The following is a 21299-nucleotide window of genomic DNA, read 5'->3' on the forward strand; positions in this document are numbered from 1 at the left end:
CCTGTACTTGAGCTTGGGATTGCCCAAACACGTGATCATGCAGGAGTGTCTTTAACTCAGCAGTCCCTCCCTGCAGCGGGCACAGCTATCGGCACAGTGTCCAGCTAGGAAGCTGTGCTGCCTGTACAGGTGTCCATAGGAGGCAAGGTGTGGGGCTGGCAAAGCTGTGGTGGGGATGCTGGGGAGCTGGAGGGAGCCGTGTGGGTCTGAGGCCCCTGTGCTGTGGATGCTCCCAGCCTGGAGTTCGGCAGCCTTACGAATTTTCCGCAGCTCAACTGCAGGGTATGTTTTGTGCTGTGGATAATGGCAACTCTCTCCTGCAGTTTGTGGATCCTGTGAAGAGTTGAGCTGGGCTGTGGGGACTTGCTCTTACAGCAGGGCGGAATTTGAAAGAGTCTGGTTTCTTCCCATAGCAATTTTTGGTGATTGTTTTCAGTTTATTTAATGTTAAGTCTCCAGAGGGAAGAACGCATTCGTTAACCTGCGCAGTAATGAAATGCGGCAGTTCGGAGCCGGGCACCGGTCACACAGTGACTGGAGCGCACGCTTCGGGCAGGCTGGATACGTTTCTTTGCCAGCGTCCTGAAGGCAGGACTTGGGCAGGTGATGAATTCCTCTGATAAAATGAGGTGATTTAGGGATAAGAGAGCAGATTCTGAACAAGCCAAACAGTTTGTATCTGCCTTGCGCTGAGCTGTCTCTCGTGCTTTGATTTTATCTGGCAGTGCAACCATGAAAAAAGGAAAAGAGAAAATGGCAGGATTATTGCACTTAGAGGTGAAAACAACCTTTTAGGTCACAAGGGGCGCTCCCCTGCAAAGGCAGGCTGTTAAAGCGAGCTGTAAACAGCAGGGCAGGATTGCCAAGTGCACAGTCTGGCTCTGCTGGCATGGATCTGAAAGTAAATACGCCACTTCCTAATACTTCATGGAACATGGAATGTTGGGCAGGTGCATATATTTGCTTTGGACCAGACCTTATCTGTTCCGAGCCATGTTCAGCATTGTTTTGGCCCATTTCTGCTTGGGAAGGTTATGGGTATCCGTTACCGTGCAAAGGCAGAACTCACTGTACTGAAAGCTGCTGTGTTGGGAGCAGAAGCGCCTGGGGCTGGGTGGCTGGAGGGAGGATGCTGGGGGAGGTCTCTGCTGGGACACCCTGCTAGCAGGGGGCTGCAGGAGGGTTTGCTTGCACACTTTCCTGAGCCATCCCTATGGAGAGGGTGCCCTGGGCCAGTCCTCTGGCTTCTCACCTGAAAATCCAAGTGGAGAGGTTTGCCTGCTGGACCTGAGCTGGTTTGGTTCATCAGCTTCAGGAGGGAGGGAGGAAATACTTTGTTTTTTCAGTGGGGCTTCTTTTGAAGGAGGCATGAATTTTTGGTTGGAGACATACGCAGTTCCTGTTGAAGTTGTTGCCTGTGGGTTTTAGGTCGCTGGTGCCCAGTGGGACATGGTCTGGGGTTAAGGGCGCTTGGGAACATGAACCTGTCCCACCTTCTGTCCCCAGTGTGACAGGTCCTGCTGCTGCTGTGATGGGAGTTTACATATGGCAGGAGAGATGTGCACTGTGGGCTTGGGAACATCAGAGATGGCGAAAACTGTATGCTGGGCTCACCAGAGAACACCCAGGCCCTTGGACCTAATGGATTAATGTCATTCAGGGGAAATATTTCCCAGCGGCTCCATGCTCAGCAGCCATGCTCTCCCAGCACTCCGGAGAGCAGCCCAGTGGGCTGCAGCTCGTCAGCTCCTTTCTGGTTCTGGTTCCATGCGTTGGACTCATCCCAGCTCCATGAGATGGGTCTGGGGAAGAGGGTGCGTAAAGCTGTCCTTAGCACTGCTGCCTCCAACGGATCACCCACCAAACCGTGCTGCTGCTCACAGCCAGTGCTGCGTACAGCACCGTCTCCCAGCAGCCTCAGGGCGCTGGTGCTGAGAAAATGGTATCCAGACAGAGCATCCCCACGGCACCCCATGTCCCGTGCCTGCGCTCACGAGGCAGAGTGCGGGTGGGAGCTTGCTGGATGTATTCAAAGGCATACTCTGGGCTAGGAGGAAAGCGCTGAGAAATCCTGTGTAGCAGCAGTTGCCCGGCACTAGCAAAGGAAGGACTCGCCCATGCAGCAGCAAGCAGGGAACAATGATAACTGTTGATAATTATCAGTAATGCTTTTAAATCAAAGGATTATCAGTTACATTAGAGATTCTGGGCCTGATGTGACATATCACCTAATGTCTCCTGGCCTCGCGATGCAGACTGCAGAGTGGCTGCAGGAGCTGGTGTTGGCTTCTTGGGAAAAGGCATAGCTCTGCACGACCAGCTGAGGTGGGAGGCTGCAAGGAAGCGTCTGAGGGTAAGGGTTTCTGTGATGAAAAGGGACAGAGTGAAAACCAGTCAGGCTGCTCGGATTTTTTCCAGCACTGAAATCTAATGTTGAAAACCAGTGGATGATGTTGTGCCAGCCTCATGCAAAGTGAGGTCATCCTCTGTAAACACACCCCCATGTCTGAGTAACCATCACATCCCTGGGAGCGATTTGGAAATACATGGATTGATCCCATGTGCATGAATGTGTTTATCACTTCTGTCCTTTTCTCTGATATCTCTGATCTTAGTATCTTCTAAAAACTCTGATTAAACCCACTACCCACTGCCTCATGGTGTGAAATTCCTGCACTTTGCCAACTCCCATGCCCAGAATCCAGAGCAGCCAGGACTTGTGTGGATAAAAATGTCCCAAGGCTTAAATTTCCAGTGTTTCCCCACACACTCCCTGAGTTAGTCACAATGGTTTTCCCCTCCCTGGAAAGGGAAGGGTCATAGTACAGTGGTGCCAGCAGGTATTCCCCGGTGGGAAGAACCTCCTTGGTGCTTGTGTGATTCAAGAAGGACCATTTAAAGTCATATTTGTGGTGGTTCTGTATTTCTTATTTCATTCTTTCAGTTCTGAATAGGGAGGTGTTTATAACAGTAGCACATCTCTTCCTCCAAAGTACCATATTCATGAACTGTGCAGAAGGCAGCGTACCCCGAAGAGGTGGATGTGCTGGCCTGCCGCTGAGCCTGCTGTGACTTCTTTGGTTCTGTATGTATGCAGATGTGTTTGTGCTGCTGCTGTGATCCAGTGAAGTCCTCAGTTCAGCGAGTGAGCAGCTGAGCAGAAATATCAAGGGACATCTCATTTTGCATTAGGAAAAATGAAGTCAGGGCTGTTATTTCATGAATCCCTGGGAAACTTTGATAGCAGAGTGACGAATGTCCCTGCAGCCTTCGGCTCCAGCTATCCCCCTTGGGCCTGATGTGCCCTCCTGTGAGAGAGGAGCTGAGCCGGCAGCGTGCAGCAGCTCTGCCAGACCTCTCTTCTGATCCTGTGTTGCTTTCTGCTTCCTCCCTCGGTCCAGGAAATGCATGTAAAGGGAAATCACACCTGGGGTCTGGGAGAAAATCCAGGCTGATGAAGACTGTGCAGACGATGAAGAGCTACGGGAACTATCAGAACTGTACCATAGTGAGGCCGCACATCCCGCACTCCAGCTATGGCACGTATGTGACGCTGGCTCCCAAAGTGCTGGTGTTCCCCATCTTTGTGCAGGTGAGCGCAGCTGGCAGCAAGGTGCCCAGTGCCCAGCACAGCGGGCTGTGGCAGCGCTTGCTGCTGGAGGTTGGGTCCAGGCTGTTGTGCAAGGGGGATATATTTCCAAGCCGTATATGCCATGAATGTGTGGATCCTCAGCTCTTTCCTCTGGAGCTGGCTGTACCCAGCACAGTGCTGGGTACTTTCGCAAAGGGAATTGTGTCCTGCCCAAGCAATTCTCTCTTGGAGTTTTTTCCCTTTTCAGCTTTCAAATCCAGTCCTTGGGTGCTTGCTTGAGTCAGGCGAAGGTATCCCAGCTTCTGGGCTTCAGCAACCCGCTCTGCGTAACTGAAGATCAGTATGGTTTCTTCCCATGGGTTTCGTGCTGTGAATTATAGTGTGCAAACAAAGGTGCTTTAGTTTAGCTGATGGCTAGCACTAAAATCATCGATAAGGATCCAGAGCAGTAGTGGCTTGGCAGAGGATGTTCTCACTCCCCAGTTCCATAAATTATTTTCTTAAGGTTTAGCCCTGAATTTGGTGGTAGTAGCTCTACCTCTGTGTCTTCCATTTTGTCCTTTGTACGAAAGAACCCCAGATCTGATCCTGTGTATTTAAGTACATTACTGGTGAATACCTTCATCTGGGAGGCTGTGGGGAGCCATGGTCCTCCCCTGCTAGCAGAAATGACACTGTTATCTCAGCCTAGACTGGCCATTTCCCTTGGGCTCGAACCCACGAAGGTGCTGGATGTGCCATGTGCCAGAGGAAAGGGCGGCATTCCCAAAGTGCCTCTGACTTACTGCGAGAGTAATCCGTAAAATCACGTAGCAAATACTCGTCTGAGGGATGTGAGAACCTGACGTGCCACCACTGTGGTTGCGTTTCCTGCTAAAAGCGCACGGTGCACGACAGTTAACGTGCACAGAGGCAAGTGACTGATTGTCTTTTTATAGAAGGGGCTGGCGTAGGTGTTAAGTGTAAGGCTTTCTTCTTATCCTGAGCTGGACTGCAGACTTTCTGTCCGTTTGAGTGTAGTGGGGGGTGGCTTGTCCCTGAATGAGTTACAAGTTTAAAGTGAAGACAAAGTGTGTTTGGTGGGCGGAAAGTTTTTCTGGCAAACCACACTTGCAGTGAGTGGAAGGTTTGACTGTTTCTTTCTTTCTTCTTTTTTTTTTTTTTCCCCCTGTGAGGCACAGCCCCTAGATCTTTGCAACCCAGCCCGGACTCTGCTTTTGTCAGAGGAGCTGCTGCTTCATGAGAGCAGAAGCAGGACTATACAGGTAAGATTCTTTCCGTGCTCTCTGAGCTTTCTAAACATGCTCTTTGCAGTCTTGTATAGCAGATTGGGAAGGGAAATGTTTTATTGTGCAGTACTTTTATTAATATATATGGTATCTGGAAAAACTTGTAGTCAGTTTATCATGGGATAAATTAAATATCAAAACTCTTCTCTGCTAGAAATCAGCTTTTTTATTGTCGTCCTTCATGCTCACAAAGAAGGAACTGTGCCTGGCGAACGCATGTGAGTTACAGCCCCGCAGTCGAGGTCACTGGCAGACTAGGAAAGGGGGAGTTTAAGAATATTTTGTGCCAGGTTAGAGAACTAGACAGAGAACTTGTTACAGGGGCTTTCAGAAATTCGGTTCCTGAAATAAGTCACATCCATATTCCTTTCTTTTTTCTTACTTCACCTTCTCTTCTGCAACATTATTGGAGGGCTGTTAAAAATCTGGGGAAACAACTAAGCTTTGGCTACATGCCAAACCTGTGTCTGTGACAACTTTCAGCATCCAAACTGGCACAGTTTGGAAGTGTTGATTACATTTTCTGCTGGCTTCACCTGCATCCAACTATGAAGTCTGCAAAGCCCTGGAATTTGGGACAGAGGAAGCAGCAGCCAAGGGAGCCCACCCGTGCATTGCTCACTGGTGCTGAAGGAAATGACCATTTCTTTTGGGGTGTTTTCAGAGAATCTCACCACTGTACAGAATAATTGTTTTGAATTTAGTTGGAGTGAACAATGTGTCATCGTCACAGAGCCATAGAGAAATTTGTACTTAACTAATCTTAGTTTCTGGGTAACACTGTCTGGGTGGCCGACAGCAGAATACCAGAGACGTGTTGTATCGCGGGCCTGTACAAAACAGTACAAGATTAAGTTACGTGACTCCCATCTCTCTCTGGTTTTCAACATGGAATTCATCCCTTGCTTTGACTTAAATCACTACTGTTTGGTTTTTTTCTTTCTGCCAGAGAGCATGAAAATTTGCATGATCCATTAGGAAACTTATCATTTATTTGTAAATAAAACTCTTCCCCTGTCCATCCTGCTCTTCTTTGCTGCTCAGGGTCTTCTGGGCACCTGCATGACTGAAGGTCAGGTAAAGACATGGCTGTGTAGCACAGCTCTGCTGTGATGAGACGTGGTGGCCAGCCTGAAGTCAAAATGCTTCTCTGGGCTGGTTTGGATTTGCTTGCTTTCAGGTCAGACTCGGAAGTCTCTAGTAGCAGCCAAATGTGAAATGATTATGAATAACTCATGTGTGTATGGGGGTGTTCAGATTTAGATGATGGAGAGCCTGAGGACAAGCATATTGGAAGGAGGTGTGCTTCTCTGTCTCCAAATGGCCACGTTAGCTATTTCAGGAGCCTGGGATCAGAAGGAGGATGTCTGAGGGAAAGGGCTCTGTTTGCTGAGGATGAGCATGAGGCTGGAAGAGGATTTACCAATTGCAGCTGCTGCCAGGAAACGGCAGGATGCTGTAGACTGGCCAGGAATGTGAGACAGCATTTGAGAATGATGGTGCCTTGAGGCTGTGATGTCTGTGTAAGCCTGGCAGAGGAGCAAGGCGAGAGGTTGTGACTAAGAGTAGTGAAAAAATAGCAGCAGTGAATGGGAACAAGCATGTGGCAGCATCTGCTTTGGCAGGCAGGAGGCTTTCCCTTGGTGTGAACCCAGGTGTGGTGCTGAGCCCTGTATTTCTGGGAGCTGACAGTTGTAGGTAGCAACACTGGAACATCAGCCATGTCTCTGGGGAAGGGCTTTCTCATGTCTGCAGTGTGTCACAGGGTCACAGCAGGCTTTGCAGCTTCAGGGAATCAGTGCAGGTCTCTGGAAAGCCAGACTCCCCTTCTCCCACTGAGCAAGGGTGTCTGCTTTGGTCCTGATGGGCTGTGAGATGAGGGAACCTGAACTTCTGAAGCCAGCAAGACCTAAAATGGCCTGGACACAATGGAGTTTCCCCTGGTACAGAAGGGCTCTGACTTCTCTTTTTGCTGGCCTTGAGCTCACTCCCTCTCCAGCCATCTCTACTGCCCACACAGAGGCTGTCTGATTTCCGATCAGTCCTTTCTTCCTTGCTCCGTGTGGTTTTCCATTTTCCCACCGCTCCTCCCACCCAGGCTCTCTCAGACTGGACTACTGCTCCTGTGGTTTGCAGGACTGTTTTCTGCAAGTTATTCTGCTTTGGCTAAGTGGCTTGAGAGGGCAGAGCCCAGGTGCGGGGGCTGGAGGGGGAGGTCCTGCCTCATTCTTTTTTAAAAAGACAGAATCTCTTCCCCTTGGCAGTTTCCATGTCAGGCGCTGTGTCCTTGTTACATCGCAAACTCTCCCATCTCCTGGAGGAGTCAACCCATCTCTCTGGAGGGTTGCCAGGATCTGTCCTTTCCCTGACCTTACCTCTGGGGCAATCCTTATTCAGGCCTTAATCACATCCTGTCTAGACTTTGTTACAATTCCCGCTTTTATGGTCTTCTGAAATCCCTCCAGCCTGCGGAGTGCCAGAGGAACCAGCGTGATGCAGGCGACTGCGCACAAGGTGTTGAACGTGGGATTTGTACTGGTAGTCTGTCTCTAATGTACCTGGAGGCAACTTTCCAAATCCCTGAGGTACCTGCACAGCGTGGGCCATGCTCACCCCCTTCTCAGCTCTTTTCTGCCATCCCAGCAGGGTCTGCAGGTCGGGATGGTCCTCCCTTGAACTCTGAAAGCCCCCAGCTCTGCCACATTCTGGAGGACATGGACCAGCATACCCAGGTTTTGTGCCCTTTCACTGCAGGCAGGAGGCTTCTCTCCCTCATCCCAAGAGTTGGACTGCAAGTTCCTGGCCTGGGATGGGGTCGCCAACTCCCTGTTTCAGTGTGTGGCTGAGTTTGGTCAACACAGTGAGTGGACCAAAATCCTACTCCCTGGCACAGATGTTTCAAGATCTTGTTTTCAGCCCTTTTTAAGGCAATTTATTTGGGTGAGAATACCAGAAACGTGCACTTACCTCCTCCCTCTACCACACTAGTCCTGCCTACTCCGTCTCTTCTTCTTCACTGCCTCCATATACTTCTCTTCCTCATTTTTTACACCATTTCCCCATCTGCACAGCCCGCTGCTTATGCTAGTGTTTGAGGGTAGCTGCATGATCCCTTGAGACCTTCAGTGCTTGTTCTCCCCTGATGTTCATGGTAGAATATTTGATTTAGGTATGCCAAGGTTCACGGTTGACAGCTAAAGCTTCACCATGGGTCTCCTTTTGGCAAGTGTGGTGGTGTATGTTCATCAAAGTCTAGCTGAGTGGATAAACTCCTTCCTGAGTGTATAAATCCCCTGTCAGTAATCCTGGCAGAAAAAATGTGAGGCAGTAGAAGAGGGTAAATGCACTGTGGGCTAAAAGACTGCTGGGAAGTCTTGGAGAACGTGCATTTAGTCTGGATACATGCAGAAGTTAAAATTCAGGTGCAAGGGTGCAGGCCATGCTTAGAGAGTTAGCATGACAGTAGCACTGAAGACAATGACTCAAAGGCTTTGGTGTATCACTGAAGGGTGGTAAAGTTTCCCTGGGGAGTTCATGCCCGTCTCTGAAGTGCCGTGCCTGGGTATGTGCACCTACCCCACCTGCAAAGCCTGGACTGCTTCTCTTTTCAGACCAGGGCTCATCTGGCTGAGATGCTGACGTACGAAGCTGTGGGAACTGGGTTACTTTTAATGATGTTCCCCTATGGCTCTGGTCTCTGAGAAAACTGAGTAACTGCTAGTGCAGAGCTGTAGACAAAAAGCTGTGACTTGGAAGCCTATGATCAGGGGAACACTGGATAGAAGTGACCGGGTGATATCTCCCTGTATGTGGGGAGCTGTGTCATTCCTGGTCTGATGAGTCCAACAGTGATGTCTGCTTCCTAGAGGATACTGACAATCTGGATGGTCTCACAAGAGGGCTACAAGGATAAATCAAGAACTGAAAAAAATGAGGAAGATTAAGAAAGTTTCATCCATGTAGCTCAACCGAATGACAGGGGACACAAGCTTTGCAGATACAACCCTCGAAGTGGTATCACTGGAGTTCCTCTTTGGGGTTGCAGCCAGTTCTTCTGGGGAAGAATCCAGTCCTGGTAAATAGAAAATGTGTGTGGATCAGTCCTAGGGGTGGACACCTGTCTTATGAGCTCCCCACCAAGGATGGTAAGGTTTCTCTAGCCAACTGCAGGCAGCATTCTCTGGCCAGCGATCATCTCTTTGGTGTCTGAAAGCTCTACCATGGAAGACCTACCCCTGCCTCACTCTGCTTCCTCAGCTCCCTCTGTTTGGCTGGGCATGGCAATGAGTCTCAGAAAACACCCACTGGTTCAGGCCTTTCCTGCCAGCACTGGGACAGGCAGGCAGGGTTTGCATGTGCTGCGGGTGCGCTGCTGCGTCTGCAAACTGCCCAGGCGGGCCGGGCCCTGAGTGTAGGTGAGCAAGAGGTTGGGAGGAGAGTTAGCTATTCTTAAGCTTGAATGTGAAGGTACTTTGGCTGCACAGTTTAATTTCTGTGCACCTTTTCATGATGTTTTTGTTACCATATTTTGCTTTACAAGGCGTGGTTATCGCTTCCTCCTTCCTGCTGTGGGGCTCTGTAGCAGTCCCAGTGTTGATCTATTCTCATCTTGGGAAGCACACTAACCCACTGCTTTCCACCTTCCTTCCTGGATTTCATGTTCTCATGTTTTCTTTTAGGAGACATTTTAAACGTGCCCTTTCCTTCTCTAACAATATTTTTCCAGTTATATTCTGTAGTTAGTCAAATCCATCAGTAGAGAGGCTTTGCTGTTTGCTGTGGTGCAGAGCACTCCCGCTGCCTCGGACACTGTTCATGCGGTGTCAGGCTCTACGGTAATTTCTTTTCCCCACAGTAAAATCTACTCACAAGCCCCTAAAAGGTCTGTGTGACAACTGCGTGGGGTCTTGCTCACTCTAGTAACAGCATAGTGCCTATCATTGCCTTCAGAGGGGATCATGCCAGTTGTTTTATTTCTGATTTTGGGGTAGGAAATTAGTTCTGGGAAATACACAAAGATCCTCCGACTCTCCAAGGAGCAGCTCTGGTGGATTGTGTGTCTTGTCTGGATGCATCCAGGTGCTGTGTTTCTTTTTTGTTTGCTCTTTTGCTTTTATGAGCCCTGTGATTTTTTCATAGTAGATACCAGAACTGTTTGCAGAGGGCTGTTAGAGACACGTTACAGCTTGTCAGCAGTGTGATGGCAACGCTAGCAGAGCTCCAACTTACTCACTCCAGCCCTCCCCTCTTCTGCCTGCTGGCTGCTGCCTTAGGGTCATCCATGATTCAAGTTTCCTGTGCTCAGCTCTTCAGGTGGGGTAAGTGCTCTGCCCCACAGAGCCGATCCCACTCCCACCTCTGCGAGCAGGGTCTGCGGAAGCCCTGGGCCTCACAGTGCTGGGCTGCTCTTGGCAGGCTCTGGCTGTGTGTGTGTAAGGGACACTCTCGTTTTCTTCCCCCAGCAACCTGGGAGGGCAGAGGGACCTCAATAAACCATTTTGTGTGGAACTGCTCTAAAATTAAGTCTCTTCCTGGAAGCAGCATCTAACAGAGATGCTCTTACGAAACCCACACTGCCTGCACTTTTATCTTCTCTACATCCTGGATTCAATCAGTCCCATCTTCCCATAAAAGCACAATGTTCCCTGTAAATACTTCTCGTGTATTTCTGTTTCCATGATTCCCTATTGAAATCTGCTTGGTTTTGAAGTGATTTTTTTTTTCCTGAAAAAAAAAGTAAACTTCTGTATGTGTTAGGATTTCATTTTCTTCCCTCCATTTCCAGCATGACCACTTGTTGATCATGCTTTTATCTCCTTCACCTTGAGTTGCTATTATCCAAATCCCCGAGCATCTCTTCTTTGAGGCTGAGGGACCTGGGACAGCACAAGACGTATCCTGGAAAAGTTACCTTTTGGAACAAGGTGGGCATGGGAGAAAGTTTATAGTGCAGTTTGTGCTTTGTTATTCCTTGTGTTAACGTCAGAAGTAAAGAAGAGGGCGAACGTGGGCACTCGGCCAACACTGTGTTGAGAGCGGAGGAAGGGATTTTCCAAATAATACAGAGCAAAACAGACACTCCCTGGTTTCATTGGCAATTAAGGGTATGCCAGTAGCTTTGTGCTTATTAAGAATCCCACAGAAATGAATTTGCACAGCAAGGAGAAATCATGTGGCAAGAGCTTGATTTTAGTTTCAAAGCCAGATGCTGTTGCCCTGACGTGACATTCGCCACCATGTGATAAACTCACCCAGCTTGTCCTCCTCCTGACATGTGTCCGTCAGCTGCTGGGCATGGAGACATGCTGTCCTGGCAGTGTGTCCCTGTAAACAGCGACAGTCCAGAGCAAAGTCACCTTCCAAAGGGTGATGGGGTGGTGGCAGCGGTGCCAGCTCTCAGTGAGCCCCTGTGACACCAGGTTGTTTTCTGCTTCTGTGGAAGGGTTGCTAGAAGGCCAGTGAGCCCCTGTGACGCCAGGCTTCTGTGGAAGGGTTGCTAGAAGGCCACAAAACCTTCATTGCTGTTGCTCAGTGTTGCAAAGCAGTTTTCCCTTTGCTGTGGGAGGTTTTTGGGAGCATCCCAAAGAGTGGCTAAAAGCAGCCACATGCTTATATGCTGCGTCCTGTGCTGAGAGCAGTGTGTGGTTTGGCAGTATGCAGACAGGTCTGGCATCCGATGTGCCCACTGGGACATATTGCAGCTGCTTCCTGGCATCTTCGAAGGTTTGCTGCATGTCCCCAGCTTCTGCTGGAGAGCAGGACGGGCTCAAACCTTGGCTACCGGCATAGTGCTTGCACCGAGCTGCTCACCCCGAGTAGGCTCTGAGTCAAGGATCAGTGGAGAAGCTCATTCTTTTTACTCTAAAGATCACACTAATCTGTACTGATTGAACTCAGGACCTCGGGCAAAAGCCAGAAGCAGAACAAAGTCTACCTTTTGAGTTGTGAGCACATGCCACTTGCTCTGGAGTAGCTCCCAGCTTCTAGAACACTTGAGTCACCGCTCAAGCACAGAGCTGGGCAGACACTCGGTTCAGTGTTTGCTTTCCACACTTCACTGTGGTTTAAAGGTGTTGAGTTTGTTCCCTGCAACTGCTCTCGTGGGTTCTGCTGTTGTAAAAGCCGAACTGTTAATTTCTCACAGGGTGCAAAATGGGGCGTGAAAAGACTGTGAACAGCCAGAAGCCCCTTCGTGAGTGTGTTTGAGGAGATCACGTTTGCTTTTTGGTTGCGACTTCTATGGTGTGCTGGGATTAGTTGGCAGCTTATTCCCTCCTCCTGTTCGTCTGATTTATAACTTATGTAAATGGGAAGTGACAGAGAGTGCAGAGGGTGTGTTTGTGTGGCGTTAAACTGTCGGGCAGGTTTATCCCTCTTGTCACGGGACTCCCCAAGCCTTGGTAGGTTGCTGACAAGTGGAGGGAGTCTCCTCCGAAGTTTGCTGAGAGCACCCTGAGGGGTGTAGCAGCAATCAGCCACTGAGGGAAGGGGTGCCTGGGCAGCCTGTCATGGCTAGTGCCTTACTGCAGGGTAGAGGACCTTTCCAGGATGCTGTCTGAGTGCAAAGAGATTAATTCCTTATAGCCTCTTCTTTGCTGCTCTTGTTCTTCCAGGTGACCCTCTTTGTCTACTCCGACCTGCTGCTGTTCACCAAGGAAGACGAGCCTGGGCGCTGTAACGTGCTGCGGAACCCCCTTTACCTGCAGAGTGTCCAGCTCCAGGAGGGTGAGTGTCTGCAGCAGTAGTTGGAGACATCTGGGGCATTTTCTGGGCCGTCTGCTATGAAGTTTTCTGGCCAGCAGCAGGGTATCACCCCACTATCCCATTGCTTCCAGTATCTAACAGTGCCATCTAACTGGTGTTGCCAGATCATCCTTCCTTCGGGTGCAGGGCCAGCATCACCCTTCCCATCCCGGAATTAAGCCAGGAGCTCTATCTCCTGGGACACCTCAGGGGCACTCAGGTAGCTACTTTCAGGGCTTTTTGGGTGCATCTCAGGGATTTTGGGCTGGCATTCCCCAGCCAGCTGTTTCTCTTGCTGGTGCTTCACTGCCTGCAGCGGGGGCTTGCCGAGGCTGAGAAAGAGAAGTGAAGTCTTGAGGTTTCCCCTGTGGTGCCTCGATAGAGCTCAGAGATTGTCTCCAAGGGAGTTTGGCTAAGCCCCACTGACCTTTACTGTGCTACTTCTCCCTTCAGCCGCCCACAGCTTTCCCCTGTGCTAGCATCCCCCCCGCACGCCCCATTGGTGAGGAATGGGCAAACCCTGGCCTTAGAGGCAGGCTGTGGACCATGCCCTTACTCTCTTCTCCTTAGCTGGGCTTCCACATCTGGCTGAGGGCTCAGGGAGGTCGTCTAGGGCAGGAGGATGACTTGAAATAGGTTATTTCAAGTTAAAATGTCGAAGCTGTACGAAAGATGGCCTTTAGCTACTCGGGGTCAGAAGAGGAACGAAGAAATTGCTCTACCACATCCTATTTGCTATGGTAGAGCCACTTCTTGGCCTCGGGCCCAGTCTCACCTCGTTCCTCCTTTGGTGCAGTCACATTTTGGGTACGGGCTTTTTTTGTGTATGGTTGCCTGACTCTGTCAGCACGGGGCTGGTGCCCTGGCTCCTCCTCAAGCCCAGGCAGTAGGTGTTGCTGGACCAGGACCTCGTGTGGGAAATCGTGGTTAGATGTAAGGAAATATTTTCTATGGTGAGGTTGGTCAAATATGAAGTTGCTCAGAGAGGCTGTGGGTTCTTCATCCCAGGAGGTGTTCAGGACTCAACTGGGCATGGCCCTGGGCACCCTGATCTGGGTGCTTTGTGCAGAGGCTTGGACTAGAGACCACTAGGGGCCCCTTCCAACCCAAATCACTCTGTAACTGTATGAGCTGATTTCTTTATACAGTCCTGTGGCCCTGACCAAAAGGGACTAATCCAGATCTGGGCTGCTTCTCCAAAGGGATCATTTTCTGGATGAATTTTGCCACGTCCCATGACTTTCTCCGGCCAAGCTTTGAGCCCTGTGGATAAGCTGCATCTCTCCACGTTGTTGTGAGCCTCTGTGCAGGGGAACTGCAATGCTGTGCTGGATACCACAGGCTGCCTGTCAGTTGTTATTTCCCATTTCCAACGATGTTTCTGCTCCCAGATTAGTTCACTGACCTATTTGCTGAGGGCAGACACGCAGTGAGGGAGATGGGGCAGCACAGCGCAAGCCATTTAGAAAAGCCATTGAAGCTTCGCTGGGGTTTGAGTTTGTTCTCAGTGCTGCTTATTTCTAAGAAACGGACAAAAGGAATTGTTCCTCACTGAAGTGCTCGTTGGTCAGCGTCCGCTCCTGGAGCGCGCGCGTGCCGCCCCGGCTGCTCTCCAAGGCTGTTGAATGACCCTGCTCTTGTTCGCCTCCTTGAAGAAATCAGCTTCCCCAGTGCTGGTGCCGGCTCTGTGCACAAAGGTCTGTCTGCAGCTCGGCACAGGAATGTGCCTCCTAACCTCAGGCAGAGCAGTTGGATTTTGTGGGTGGTTTTCTGCCACTTATTTCCTTGTTACCGTAATAACTTGGCTGGATCACATCTGGAATAGCTTAACAAGCCTCTCCAGAGGGAATGTGTGTCTCTGCAGCGCTGAACCACCCCCCTCCCCGTACGCTGGGAATCCAGCACAGTTGGTTTTCAGGCAGCTCACCCTCCTGGTTTGGGCAGGGCAGCTTCAAAGGCGAGTGGAACAATCAAAAAGATGTTCATCCCTTTTGGCAAGGATTTTCTGTTGGTCTCCTAAATAACTGAATGGCACATTAATAGGAACAGGCGTATTGCTGAGTATAACAATTGAGACATCTCCGGTACACTGAAGACCATTGTGATGTTTCCTGTTTCTGTTGCTCGCTGCACTGTGCGAAAGCAAATCAGTATAATCTGCTTTACAATGCTCTGTCTTCCTGCTTTAGAAGCTGAGCATGGCTGATGAGCACCACACCGGCCAATGTTTCCAGTGTGACAGGGCTGGCTTCCTCACTAGATACTGTGGGAATTTCCACGCTAAGGTCGCTGCCTCCCTGGGATCCTGGCCCCCCTGGGTGGGTGTGCTTGGCTTTGGGACAGAGAAGTGTGCTCCTATTTTGCAGCTGGAATGAGGATCCCCTGGCTGTGAGCCCCAGCCCCAGCTAGGATCCTGCAAACAAGGACTTTTCATGTGCTGCTTTGCTGTCACTGACATCCCATCCTGCCGTGTCTTAGAGCAAATAGCTCCAAGATAGTCAGAGGCCAAGAGTGTGATTTATGGGGCTTCTGCCCCACCACACCTCCCAGGATGCCCTGCAACACCTCCCCAGGGACATGTGCCACAGAGGGTGTCAGGCTTGTCCCCTCTTGGCAGCCAGGTTTGCACGTGCACAACAGCTGCCCTCTCTCCCCATGCACCCAGGGCCCCGCAGCACCCTGCCCTGTGAGCTCCTCTTTGGGTGCCCAATGCAGTCCCATCCTGGGTGAGCATATGCAGGGGTCTGGGGAGCAGGGTGCCCTTGTCGTGGGCTCTGCTATGGTCCCCTGGGCCGGGCAATGAGGCTGTGGAAAGGAGCAGGACCATCTTCCCTCTTTTCCTATCTTTTTGACCCAACACCCAGCATGGACCATCCAAATCCTGCAAGCAGTGGATGTTGTCCTTGGGTTGCACGCGGGAGGTGGGCAGAGCCAGGGCGGCGCTGAAAGCTGCCGTGGTGCCGGGAGCTGCGTAAGCGCCTGCCCGCGCGTCAGCATGGGTGCGCAGGATGGAGAGGGGGACGTGTCCTCACAAAACTCGCATTCTCCTCTTGCCTGCACTGAGCACACGCAGCAGCCCAGCCCTGGGGCAGGGACTGTTCATGTTTCTCTGAAAGACAAGCCAGTTGCCGTCACAACACATCAGGAAGAAACTGAAATATCTTCAAGTGAGTTATTTTTTCCCTCCTGCTTATTTTCTTTTAGTGTTTCAGTGAATTTGGCTGAGAATATTTGCTGTTCAGCTGTCCGAAAAGGTGCAGACGTAGTGCTGCGTGGGGAATGGAGCCCTGGATTACACTGGGTGGCTGGGTGTTACCTCCCCGGAGCAAGGTTGTGCCTCTCCCCTTGTCTTTTGTGGCCTCTGTGGCCTGTGGTGCAGGAGGTGAGCTGTGCACATTGCACAGCTCTGGGGCATTCCAGGCTTCAGCACACCAGCCTGACCCTCCAGAGACTTGGAAAAAGCTCCAGCGGAAGAAATTCCAACAAACCTGGGTCTGCGCTCAGGTCATCCCTTCCTGGCTCTGCCATCGTGCTCCTGCCTCCCTGTGCGCCTCGCCAGGGATTGGCATTGGCTCAAGCCCAGCTGCTGGGCAGCCAGTCTCTTGCTTCCCATTTGTTTTCTCTCTAAAGGCAATTACTGGTAGAAAATGGGATTTAAGCAGTTCCTTAGCCTAGGCTGGCTCCCTGCTTTGTGTGCCCCATAGGCACTGGGCTGCCTGGCTGTGTGTAGCCTTGGAGAGATGGGACGGGACCTGCTGGCAGTGGCAGTTGCTAATACTGAGATTTGCAGCTCAACGGAGAGGAATTTGGAAGAGAACATAATTCTGATGGCTTTGGGTTTTGTCAGGATCGCTTCGTCAGGAAAGCCAGACGGAGTAAGTAGAGACCCAAGAGAGTGGGATCATTCCCAGGGCCGTTACACTCCAGCGTCACTGTTCTTTGCTGAGGGTGCATGCCTCCGGAGGGTGAATTATTCCTCAGATCAGCCAGGACAGACGTGTTAAAGCTCCTGAAGGAAAGTGGCTGGGACAAGTTGATCTTCTGCAATCTTCTTTGCAAGGCAGCCTGGAGAGTTTGGTGATGATGCGGGGAGAGCAGTGGAGTGTCCAGTTTGTACTGCTGACCTAAGCAGAAGCAGCAGGAAGGGACGGTGGACTCATGGTGTGCCAGCAGCAGGGTCGGATCCAGCCTCCAAACCCTCCCTCGAGGGGAAGAGCACTGGCTGGGGGGCTTTGGCTTCACAGGGAAATGTTTCTTGGTGGTCCTGCTGGGATTTATGGAAGAGGGTGCTAGGAGAGCTTGGGCAGAGGTGAGCCAGGCGTGCTCAGCTTGTGCCTCGGGGTCTGGCATCACTCCTGAAAGGAAGATTTGGAGGGGCAGTGCTGGAGCCCTTTGGCTGGCAGCCCTGGGGCCAGGCTGCCTCCCTGACCCTCCATCACCCAGAGGAGAGCAGAGTGAAGCTTATGAAAACACACAGGGCTCCTCATCCGAGAGGCCGGCAGCAGCACTGCTGGTGGTGCTGGGCTCTAGTATCCCAGTGTTGCACGGTGTCCCAGCGTCCCCAGAGTGACGTCCCAGCCCATTTTCTGCAACGTGCATTAAGGGTGAAGCTGGCAGTGAAGGCAGGGCTGTGGTCTCCCAAAGGGCAGTCGGAAGGAGATGTCCAGCAAATGGCTCCAGGCCATTGCAGGTCCTCATGGGTTTCACATTGCCTGTGGAGTGACTCAGGAGGCATCCCAGTCTCTCAATGGTCCCAGCTCTTATCTTGACACTTGGGCTGTTGCCTGTGGCAGAAGAATTGCTTTCCTCTGGGGAACAGGGTGTTTCCACTGCTGTACAGAGCCTGTTCCCATCGTTAGCACAGCTCAGGCTGTTGAAATGAAGCAGAGCCCGTGCTGACACTGCTTTGAAAAGGACCTGCGGCTGTGCCCTGGCTGTGGATCTGATCTCATGGCAGAGATAATGACATTAAAAGGGTTGTGAAAGCTGCAGCCCAGTGGTGCTGCGCGCTACCAAGGGCAAACCTGGTGCAGGGCATGCTGGTGTGGACGAGCGAACCGGCTCCGGGGCATGGGATGTCCTGCTTCAGACTTGAGGTGACTCTGTCCTGTGGCAGCTTGATGCCCTCTTGTGAGGCTCATGTATGCCAGGAGCTGGCTTTCCTGGGGCTAGGTCACTCGTGTCGCACCAGCAGGGATCAAAGGCCAGGGCAGATTCTCAGGAAAAAAAAGGCTAGGCCTGACCATCCTGGTGGGTAGCTGGAGCGTAACACATCTAGCAAGATGGAGAGCTGAAACAGGCTGCTCCCTGACGTAACAAGACGTGGATCACAATGTTGGTTATTGCATTGCTTCCAGCACCATCTCCTTTCCTGAAACTGTGGGAGTGCAAGTACCTTGGCCACGTCTCCTGAACAGTGTCATGCTGGTGGGATCTTGGGGAGCATCCTGGTGGGTAGCTGGAGCGTAACACATCTAGCAAGATGGAGAGCTGAAACAGGCTGCTCCCTGACGTAACAAGACGTGGATCACAATGTTGGTTATTGCATTGCTTCCAGCACCATCTCCTTTCCTGAAACTGTGGGAGTGCAAGTACCTTGGCCACGTCTCCTGAACAGTGTCATGCTGGTGGGATCTTGGGGAGTTTGCCCTTAGCTCGATGGAGGAGGATGAACTCTTCCCCCTTCCCCGTGTCAGCTGCTTCCCATTGCCCTGGGATTTGGCTCCATCTCTTTGGAGAGGTACCAGCCCCAACTGCTGATGGAGGCTGAGACAGACAGCACTGGGCAGAGCTACCACCAGCCTTTCCAAGGGCTTGGGGCAAGAAGCTGGGATGGAGCAAGGACGTAGGAACCAGAGCTGCTGTGGTTAGTCCTCCTGGGAGCAAAGTGTCCGCAGAGGTAAGATGGGAGAGACCTGACCTCGGTCTGTGGGACCTGTGGGGCCTCCACAACCCCCGGGAAGGAATCAGGCTGCACATGCCTTGGCGGGTCAGGCAGAAGAGCCTGTTTATGGCCTCTGAATGAAACAGACCTTTTTCCAAAAGGACAAGGCCAAAGGAGAATCCGTGACAGCACAGTGAGTCCATGCAAGACACCGTGCAATGCAGCCTGCCCAGGGCATGGCCCCTGCAGATGCAGCATACATCACTCCCAGATCACAGCCTGGTACTGAAGGATGACAACAATAAATATTCATTAAATGCTGTCTCTTAGCCAATTCCTCTGCCAGTGTCTCTGCTTGCAGAAATGCAGTTGTAGCTTAATTTTGATCCTGTTTTATCTTCTTCATAGGTTCAGAAGATCGGAAATTCTGCATCCTTTACCTTGCAGAGGTGAGTGTTGCTGTTTTCCAAATTAACTTTCTAGTGGGAGCTGTACTAACAACTGATCCTTTCTGCTGGGGTAAGGAGCACTGAATGGGCTGATTTTAAATTCCTTTTAAATTAATTTTCCAGAGATCTGGAAAGGAGGTATGATGACTGTAGCCACAATATATTAGTAAGAATCTGCTAAAAGGTGTATGTGAGTGGGGAGGCTGGGCAGCACCGAGACAGGTTTGCTTTTCCCCTTCCCCCTGTGCGCAGTAGGTGGATCTCACTTTCAGTTTATCTCAGGATTCTTTTGCCTGGGGACAAATTTCTTTGCCAACTGTTTTGCCTTTATTTTTCAGGCATCTTGCTTTTCTTGTCTTCAAGCACCCAGGTTTGAAGCCCTCAAATAAAATATGGAAGCTTAATCTAAAAGACTTATAGCTCTAAACGCGTGTGGCTGGTACATGGCTAAATGCTCTAAACAGATTTGCAATCACTCAGCCATTGGCACGGTTACGTTTGTGTTGTGAGGCAACCAAGGAGACTGCAAAATTGCTTCACGGTGACTGGACCTACCTCATTATTGAATGCTGTGGCTTTTTTTTTTTTTCCTTTTCAAGTGACTTTACTGTCTTCCTGGTTTCAAGGCCTTGTATTTTCAGAGGTGGAAGTTTGGATCTGGGAAAGATCCCCAGGGCGTAGAGGAGAAAGGCAAACATTGCTCAGCAGCACTGCGAAATAATAAGCTATTGTGAAAGTTGGATGGAAACGTTCAGAATGAAAGTTGTTCACCTTGAGTGGCTGGGATTTGGGCCAAAGCGCGACTTGCTGCGTAACCGTGGGCTGACGAGTCCTCTCTTGCGTTTCCCTCTTGTTCCTTCCTAGTCTCCTCTCTTTCTTCCTGGGGCGGTCGGGCAGGAGCTGCCTCCTCGGGGTTTGCTCAGTGCGTGTTCCGCTGTAACGTCAGACTTGCGTGATGCCTCCCTACCCAGCTAATCCTCTGCTGTGACTCAGAAAGGCTGCAATGGGTGTTCGTCAGCGGCATCCCCACAGCGGGATGAGGCGCTCCTGCATCTTCTCATACATTTGGAAAAATGCATTTGGAGCCTGCCATTTAATTCGGAAGCTTTGGGCCCCTAAGCAGAAGTGGCTGAAAGAGAACTGGCTGTGTTTAATGAGATCTTGGGAGAGGAAGACTTGTCTTTGTTAAGATGTAATGAAGAGCCTCGCTTGCTTCCAATGGGCTTAAATGGTTCCTGCAGCTCTGGTGACCGAGATCTGTGGCATCCATTGCAGTCGGAGTGTAGTAGTAGCATAGGAAGTGTGAAACATTTGTTTTCCTACACGCATGCTCCCCCACAGAGGAACATATGTCTGGACAGGCCATGGTTACAGGATTCTGCAAACACCTTCTTGTTCCCCCTGCCCACCCAAGGTATTTCGGAGCAGGTTGCAAGTGGAACGGGAGCTTCCTGGGCCATGGTGACCAGCAGGTCTGCCACATGCCCGTACCTCAGGAATGGCTGCTCACACCCAGTGCTGTGCTAGCCCACAGCTTTCAGGTGACATGGCATCCTGCTGAGCAGGACATTCCCTCCTGGACCCCACAGGATTGCTTTGAGGCTGGTGGTCTGCACGGAGCCGGGGAGATGGGGCTGGCATGAGATCTGCTTGTGAGTAGGTGTGGAGCTGATCCTCCAGCCGTGTGTTTTGCTGAGCCTTCCCTGCAAGGAAGGGAGAAGGTACCTCTTGTGTGTCCACCATGAGTGACAGCATGGATAAAAAGAGCAGGCTTCAAGGCGAAGGGAACAGTGCACTTCCAGCCACCAGTCTCGCCGGACTGTCCAGCAACGGGCAGTTTTGGTTCAAAAAGGGAAGCTGAGGCACAGCAAAGGGGATGTGTCTGTGAGTCAGCAGCGAGCCAGGGCAGGATGGTGCCCTCCTGACTTCCCCACGGCTGTTCTTCTGGGAAACAGTGACCTGCAAGTCACAGCCCCGGGAGCCATGTGGAAGAGGTGACCAGGCTGAAGGGATGCAGGCTGATGTTAAAGCATGAGAACAGAAACCTCTCACTTGTGTGGCTCCATGAACTGTCCTTGGTGGAGGTAGGCCACGGGTGAGTGGAGACGGGCTGCTCTTAAATGATGGGATGCTGTTGTGGGAGCCAGCCTGGGAGCATTTAAGCATCTTCTTCCTGCAGGGAAGATAGAAGAGAGTCACCTTCAAGTCATCCCTCTTTTTTTCTTTTTGCATTTAGTTTTCAGGAGCAAAGCTTTACTTACAGGGTTGTGGGGATGTCACCAGGAGGTTTTAGGTCTTGGTGGCCCGTGTGAAGGGAGGGGGACAGTCCTCCTCAAGGCATT

The 21299-nt window shown here is 51.1% G+C and overlaps 1 protein-coding gene across 1 annotated transcript in view; it reads left to right on the forward strand.

Annotated features, from left to right (window-relative positions):
* Positions 1-3401: 3401 nt before the first annotated feature.
* LOC104516792 (regulator of G-protein signaling 3-like) overlaps positions 3402-21299 on the forward strand; it is a gene marked incomplete at both ends in the record, with an annotated part of 47167 nt that continues 29269 nt past the window's right edge. The window contains 4 exons of the mRNA XM_010161234.1: positions 3402-3592; positions 4774-4857; positions 12495-12606; positions 18917-18957. Of these exons, the coding sequence (XP_010159536.1) occupies positions 3402-3592; positions 4774-4857; positions 12495-12606; positions 18917-18957 (428 nt within the window). The remainder of the gene's footprint in view (positions 3593-4773; positions 4858-12494; positions 12607-18916; positions 18958-21299) is intronic.

The sequence above is a fragment of the Eurypyga helias genome, unplaced genomic scaffold, assembly GCF_000690775.1.
Source record: "Eurypyga helias isolate BGI_N326 unplaced genomic scaffold, ASM69077v1 scaffold21451, whole genome shotgun sequence".
Taxonomy (NCBI): Eukaryota; Metazoa; Chordata; class Aves; order Eurypygiformes; family Eurypygidae; genus Eurypyga; species Eurypyga helias.